General features: G+C 36.6%; 1 protein-coding gene across 1 annotated transcript; it reads left to right on the top strand.

Annotated features, from left to right (window-relative positions):
• The first annotated feature begins 4,270 nt into the window (after positions 1 to 4,270).
• Positions 4,271 to 5,443, top strand: LOC129753464 (uncharacterized). The gene is made up of 2 exons (XM_055749282.1): positions 4,271 to 5,028; positions 5,098 to 5,443. Exons 1-2 carry the CDS (start codon positions 4,271 to 4,273, stop codon positions 5,441 to 5,443), a joined length of 1,104 nt encoding a protein of 367 aa, XP_055605257.1.
• Positions 5,444 to 8,031: the final 2,588 nt, after the last annotated feature.

The raw sequence follows: 8,031 nt of genomic DNA, 5'->3' as shown, positions 1-8,031 counted from the left end.
TATGGCCTTAAAATTTGCAAAACAAAACAACGGGGTAAATTAAAGCTTCCAGAATTATCCTCGCGCGTATCCGGGCTATTTTATCTAGAAACCTGACAATATCCAGCATTTGATTTCAAAATTTTCAATACAAATTTGGCCAAATCCAGGAACTACTCAACAAGATTTAAAAAAAAAATAACCTACATAATTTTATGTTTATCGAAATAATCGAAAAATTTGTTTAACTTTGAAAATAAGGTAACTGGAACCCGGTTAAATCCGGGATTTTTTTGACGAAATGCGGGCAACCGGGTCGGGCCAAAAATTTCTCAAAATGTGTATCAAATATCCGGAGATGCCCGGGTAAAAACGGACAATCTGGCAAGCTTTGAGTTGTAGAGATTAAAAAATGTTTGAGTTGCTTTGATCCTGAAGCAAAAATGACTTTCTTCGGCAATTTGCTCCTCTCCGGCTAAATGCGTTTTTTTTCACCTCGTAGAAGATTTGGAAGATTTGGAAGATTGAAAATCACATCCAAGTAGGTATCCAATTTACTGTGCCACGTGAAGAGTACATTAGCAATAAAAATGGGCGCCAAAACTTCCTGCATAGAGATGAACGAGCATCAGTAAGCCTTGATTGCTTTTGGCGCCTTCCTACTCTGTGTGATTTGAATTAAAAAAATATATGGAAATTGGGTTCCATGACTTTTATTTGATTCGAATAAAAATTTAAAAAAATTATCAAACTCTACAAAAATATTTTCAAAATTATCTCTCCGTTGTGTTTTTCTTCGCGCAAAGATGAACACAACAAAAAAATTACATGGAAATCGGTTGAACCTGCAAGAGTTATTCCTGTTCGCACATATTTATGTCTCCATTTTTATATATGAGAATAAAAATAATAAACTTCAAGGATTGTGATTGAATTGAAGTTTGACACCTTCAATTAAGTTCTGAAGTTTTAAAAAAAATTAATTTTTTTTTGGTAAATTTTTGAAAAACTGTCTTTATAGTTGTCTCAAAAGATAACAAAAATTTCTAACAGATTAACGATTCCTTACAGTTTTTCAAAGGCATCTCCTACATTTTTTATCTGGAACAATTCAATGACGCCGTTCCAAAAAAAAAGGAGAAGAATAAAACTTCTGACAATTCAATAGATCCCGAACAAAATCGTTTTTTCATGACTCTGGCAGGGAGGCAAAATCACAATCAAGCAAACATTCACTCATACAAGTTCGTACGCACATACAACTTGGGGAACTGAACAGTATATTTTATGGCAGCTTCGTCTGATGCTTCGAAGGAAAAGAAAAAAAATCTAACCGAGAAAAGACGCCGACAAGAAAATTGGAAAATTATGCGGAAATTTTCACAAAACTGTCACTACTGTTCTCTATTCTTTTCGTTGGCCCTTTTTTCGGATACGAAAAATGAGCCATGTTAGAGAACTGGGTGAATCTTCAATCGATTCTTTTTCACCCAAAAAAAAGCAAAGTTTAAATTCAACGAAATACTAGGACCAATTTCAAACGATCTGATGCACGTTTTTCAACAGAAAAAAAAAACCAATGAATTCCTCGACATTACCACAAAATAAACGGCAGCTTACCTTACCGTTTGAATCAAATCAAACTCCATTTTCTGAGCTGGCTTTTAAATTCCACAGTAGTAAAATAAAATGTCGTCACCGATTGCACCTTTCGGAGGCTGCTATCATCATCTCAACCGCTGCTGCCATGGGGATCGTTAGGGTTTATGGGAGTCTTGTGTGCTTAAGTGTCGGTCATTTTATTTTCTCGGCCCCATTTTTTGGGGAAATAAAATGGACATTCTTATGGAATGGTATTGCTGATTCTTCAACATTTACTTGAACCTACATCTCTGGCAATATGCTGGCAGAAGGCTGGAACCGAACATTGTATCCAAATGTAGTCTAAGAAACACATAGGAACCTCGAAATGCATATCAAGTATTTCCCGAAATGTTTCAACACTATGTTTGATTTTTTTTGAATTTCATTAGAGACAGATATGTTTGATTTAAAACTTAAAAAAACTGAAAATGAAATTAAAAATTATTCTTGTAAAAAAAATTCGAATAAAATGTATCAATACGACAGTTTTTGGATACCAAGTACTAATAACATAATGATCTTGAAAAGAACATACACACATGTTTCTATTCTATTTTATCTCAAAAACTTTTCATAAAACCTGTCAATTTAATATTCATTCCAACTTAAAAGTAGCAAAGATTCATATCACTTAAGATTTTTCTTCCACTTAAGAGACTTTCATCAATCCAAATACGCTCTTGTGCTTTTAACATATATGCTACCATTTTTTAGCAAGAAAATAAATTTCATAAGAGAAAAAATAGTAGAAAATGCAACTGCTTTTAAAGTTCTGAGATGTGTTCTAAGTGTTGTTGAGCTGATTCAAAACTTATATCAATGCAAAGAAATTGTGATTATGATTTGTTTATCATGAATGTCATAACAGTTTAACTTTCCACTATAGAATTCAATTTTTTTATACTTTTCTGTTTTTTTTTAATGGTAAATGTTTTGTGGATATGTTTTTCTGTTTAATTACAGAAAAGTTCGTTGCCAACCATCTTATGTTTATAAAAAAAAGTCAGCTGAGGGAAACCTCTGATTAATAAACCGAGATCGGTGCATCTCGTTGAAGTCATAAAACCCATAGTAACAACACGGAAACCACTGAAAGATTCCCTGCCAGTTCAGTTGAGCTAGTCGGGGATGAAAATGGAGAAACACTAAACCATCCACGAACACAACACAACTCATATAACACCCCACAATCTCGCTAATAACCGCTTGTTTAGCAACAACCCGACCCATGGATGGAGATGTTGTTACTCTCGGATGATGGTATAAAATTTATTGACGCCCTGATGGAGCGTTGGAACCCCTTTTTCCCAAAACTAGGTCTGGAAATACGCTGCCCGAATCCTGGTGCTTACGTCCACCCACACACCCTGCTGTGTTCCGCTTGGCAATAAACTATCAGGGTCAGCAACAGCATCCATCCCAATTTTTCCTAGACTCGGGGAGCTACTAATTAACCCATTATTATATGTCGCGCGGAAAAATAACAACAGTGCACTGTTTCAAATGGATACTCTGCAGCCTTACAAAAAAGCGGCCCCTGTTCCTGCATATAATTTCACAATAACTAATTAGACAAAATACAGGATTAAAATGAGCTTCAGCTCGAGCTAGAATTCTTCAACTTTTAAGACCAATTTTTAGGGACGAAGTTAAACTGTGTTTCATTCATACACATTACGCATTGGGGATCATGCGTTTAGCTATTGAAATTCTACAACATTTATTGTCTACGAAATTATATAATGCAGAACTCCGGATTCGGATATTTTATGTAATCTAATCGACGTTTTTCGGTGAGTTTTAGAAAATAAACAAGTTTTTACCAGTTGTCCAGACGTTTCGAGCTACTCTGGCATTCGCTCCTCTTCAGTGGACAAATTTGCTGGCCTCCGTCTATACTATTTGTTCAGGCTCAGTTTGTTTTGTATTGCGTTATTCGGACATTGGTGTCGAAATGAAATTGAGGTTCCAAAAAAACTGGAATTCTATAATTATTTAAAGATGTCTTTTAACAGTTTCCAAATATTCAACATTTTTGAAGACAAAACAGCTAACTTATAGAAGTTCGAGAAAAATCAGATTCAACTTCGATAAACTGTACAAATACAGAGGAAATCCTCATGAAACAGGTACTTTGAAAAAATGGTGTGATTTGAAATTAAATTGAAGAAAAATACGTGATCACCCCCCTTCCTCCCCCCCCCCCTGGCGGAAAAATAAATCATCAGTAAAATGGTCACAAATTTTTTAACTCAATTCAGATGAAATAGAACTTTTTCATGTGTCAAAATATCTTAACATTGACATTACCATTTCTACGCGTGCATAAAAAATTCAATAGCTGCTTAAAAATATGCTTGAACTGAGTAGGTAGGGTAACGGACTTATTTTGGACCAGAGGACCTATTTCAGACCACCTTGTCTAGCTCTCTTCAGAAGCAACTAATCATGATTTTTTTTAACAAATATAGTTGAAGCCCGAGCACTTCATGCAATGCACTAATTTATTTCATAATTAGTTGCTGTAGGATACAGATGAGTTCCTCTTCAGCCTCGAACGAGACCGGTCGCCTTTTGTGTTCGGTCCTCGTCCTCGACAAAGGCTATTGTTTTTTTGAACTGAAAAGTGAGAATTTGTAGCGGCGCGATGAGCCCATCGCCGGGTGAACCCCCTGATGGGACAATACCTTCATGGATGGATCCACAAAACTTGCACGGAAGACTGTATTACTTGACCCTGAAAGCTGCAGATGGACATAAACTTCCACAGAACCCGTTCTTAATTGGAAGATCAGTGGAACAGAAAGCCGGAGGAAAAATTGATGGCGCGTTTTTCGAAAAGAAGAATGAATGGTACGTACAGAAGTTTAGGAGTAAAGATCAAGTTAGAGAACTGGCAAAGTTAACTTGTCTCACCGATGGTACACCTATCATTGTCGGACGTCACCCTAGTTTAAACCAACGCAAATGCGTCGTTACCTGTCAGGAAGCTGAAGCAATGAACGAAAAAGAGCTCTTAGCTGAATTTTCGCCCCAAAAAGTGATAGACGTTCGTAGAATCACCAAAAAAACGCCCGCTGGAATTATTGGTACACCCACCCTGAAACTTACTATCAGCAGTACCGTTATACCGGAGTTCATCCACTTTGGATTTCTCAAAGTACGAACTCGTTTGTACTACCCGCTGCCCCTACTGTGTAGGAACTGTTTGAAGTACGGACACACGAAGGAGAAGTGTACCAGCCCCTTCTCGTGCAGCAAGTGCAACTCAACTAGCCATGATAGTGCGAATTGTAAAAATCACCTGTACTGCGGAAACTGCGAAAAAGAAGGCCACTCACCCATCAATCGCGGATGCCCAACTTGGTTAGCAGAAACAGCAGCAATAAAAATCAGCACCGAACAGTAAATTCCAATTGCAGCCGCCCGAAAATTGATCCAGCAAACCAACAGCAAACAACCAACATTCGCCAGCATTGTTAAGACGACGGACGAGCACCAACAGAAAACAATAGAAAACAGAAAACCGCAACCACCAACCGAACCTAAACAGAACGTAGACAAAATACAACAGCAGCAGCCAACACAACAGAAGCGGACAAATAGAAAAACTGCAAATCTGAAACCAGGATCTCCCCCTCGGAAAAGGATTACCCCTCAACCCTCACCAGCGCAATCGTCGGATGAGGCAGATGATCGCACCAAAACTAATGGATCCCCCAGTTCCCGATTGAGGGAACAGTTAATATTAAAATCTCCAATTTCCTCTCATCGCCCTCTTCCCTCTCCTTACCCCTTCCAACCCTCCCCCCAGGCATAAGAAAACCCCTGACCCTCGGCCAACAAAAACTTTAGCTAAAAAGTAAACGGCCTAATAAACATATTTTAAATAAAAAGGATACAGATGAGGAAATTAAAATATCAATGTAGAAAATGGAATAGATTGCTGATTCCTTCCTAAGCGTGCAATATGCGGGAGTCGAATGAGTGCCTGAGTGAAATTAACGAATAACGGAAAACGGACCAACGAGCAACGACCAACGTGCATCGTCAGTCTATTGACGAATTCCTTAGAAGATAGACGTGTGTTGTGTTTCAGTGTTATGGTTTCACCGAATCCGACAGTTGCTTTATAAGAGAGCTAGACAAAGTGGTCCAAAATAGGTCCCCTGGTCCAAAATAAGTCCGTTACCCTACCTTTAAACAGTATGCGCGTGTATCACTTCGTGTTGGCTTCGGGCGTGCGAAAAGGATAAGGCTTTCACCTCACTCGTTAAGGAATTCCCTTAAGCATGACAGCAGATTAGTTTTTTTTTAATTAACCGATATCCAGAGTTGTTGTAAGCGCCAGTACCAGAAACGTCGATTGACAGTGAATGATTTCTTGAAGAGGCCTGAAAGTAGCCAACATTTATTTTCAAGTTGATCATAAAGTGGTTTTTTATTTATGCATGTTTACCAAACTCGATGGTTTTTTTTTTCAAAAAAAATTTATTTGGTCCACAGATGAAAATGTTCTATTTACGGCTTGAAATATTCAACAAATAATTCTGTCATTTTCAGTAAAACTTCTTAACTGTGGGAAAATAACCTCAAAAGCGATCATGTCCTTGAACGGACATCAACGTTTTGTTGACTAAAATTTTGGAGGTTGTTTTTCCTTTTCTAATTCATAAACGTAGGTAAGTGTGCGTTAGAAAGAACTGTAAAAAACAACTCTATAGTTGATATCATTCCCAGACAACCATTTGGTGGGTATTTCGAATTTGCAACGCAAATATACGTGCAAATATACGTGTAAACATATCGTATATAATGTAGCAAAACCAGTATATACGTATCATTTTGGAGGCCATATAGGTACATTAGCAAACATATTCTTGATTTGGATTGTATTAAATTACGATTTGCACGACTTGTCATGCGCATCATTTACGATTACCCAGATTCTTTTTGGAATATACTATGACAATTTACATTATCATATAGATGATTGAGGTTGTAATATACGACATTTTTCGTAACAATGTGGAAAGTTTGACGACTTATTTGGTCGTATTTTGCGACTTGAGTGCAGGGCTCTCATTTTCCGTCAGTTGAATAAAAATAAGATTATTATTTTTTTTTGTACTTTAAACCAATTGGTTTATTCATTCCCAAAAATAATAAAATTAAGATTTTATTCAAAGAAATGCGTTTTTAACTGTCAAATTCAAGTTTATATCGTAGAAATTTATTATTTACCTGATTGCTGATTTTTTTTCAACGTTCATGAAGTTATTGTTAGTACCTGGACTTGATCCCCTGACCATACGATCTGCGTCTCATGATGGCTCCTCGACACTATCTGGTATATATAAATTCAAGGGGATTTGTTTCAAAGGCATTAATCCTAAAGCAAATCGTATATTTCTATAACTTAAATCTTTTAAATCGTAGAACACGTCGTCGATGATCTAAAAATAGACCAACATTTTGAAGCCTCCTTTAATACGATTCCAATCATCGATGTCCCATTATAATAAACGATTTTATTGAACTTTTTTGTATTCTTTTACGATTGCCAGCAAATACGTTTTACGAAAATCAGACATGCGAACGAAATGTGAATCTTCATCCTTCTTTTAGCCGTTTTTTTTATATATTTACAAAGATATGGATGATCAAAATTTCTCACTTTGAACCTACTGTTTCTGATTTGGTACTGGACTAGTACCCTTTATTGGACCTAGATCTAAAATGCCAGTAAAAAGTTAGATTTCTCGAAAAAAAACATCATAACTCTTATTGAATATTTTATTTCAAACTAGCTGATCCCATACGAACTCCGTTTCGTTTTCAACTTGGAATATTTGTGTGTTGTTTGTATGAAAGTCAATTGCAAGCATTCTCCAGATGCACTTCCAAATTCATTATTAAGTAATAATTGCTAAAATATTGGACGATCACTTTTTCTGTCGTCTGCTACAAAATTTGACACCAGGAATCAAATTTCGACTCGATCGTTGCATAAAAACGCACTTATTGCTAAAAAGTTAAACCCCTTTTGGTGGCCTCTTATACAATCTTTTATATCTGAAATAGATTGACCTTTCCTCAAAACTCCCGTGTGCAAATTTTCAAAGCAATCCATCGCATAATAACGTCAATGTTGCTCAAAACAGAAAAAAATTAAATAATATGGATGACCCCTTTCGTCGACCCCTGGCAAAACATTCGACATCTGAAATCGATTGCCTGTCCCTGAAAACTACCGTGTGCAAATTTTCATTCCAATTCAATATATGATAACAACGATATTGCAAAAATATTGAAAGGATAATATGGACGACCCCCTTTGCCGCCCTCTACATTGAATTTAATTCCTGGAATCAATTGATCGTCCCTCAAAATTCACGTGTACCAATT

Source organism: Uranotaenia lowii, chromosome 3 (genome assembly GCF_029784155.1).
Source record: "Uranotaenia lowii strain MFRU-FL chromosome 3, ASM2978415v1, whole genome shotgun sequence".
NCBI lineage: Eukaryota > Metazoa > Arthropoda > Insecta > Diptera > Culicidae > Uranotaenia > Uranotaenia lowii.
The sequence above is the reverse complement of the archived record's forward strand: the minus strand, read 5'-3'. Positions and strand labels throughout refer to the sequence as shown.

What these genes read in the sequence shown, in the direction of transcription:
- LOC129753464 (XM_055749282.1), top strand. Translation starts at nt 4,271, where the DNA reads ATGAGCCCATCGCCGGGTGAACCCCCTGATGGGACAATACCTTCATGG. An exon ending in ATAAAAATCAGCACCGAACA is followed by an intron (nt 5,029 to 5,097) that starts GTAAATTCCAAT and finishes AACATTCGCCAG; the next exon opens with CATTGTTAAGACGACGGACG.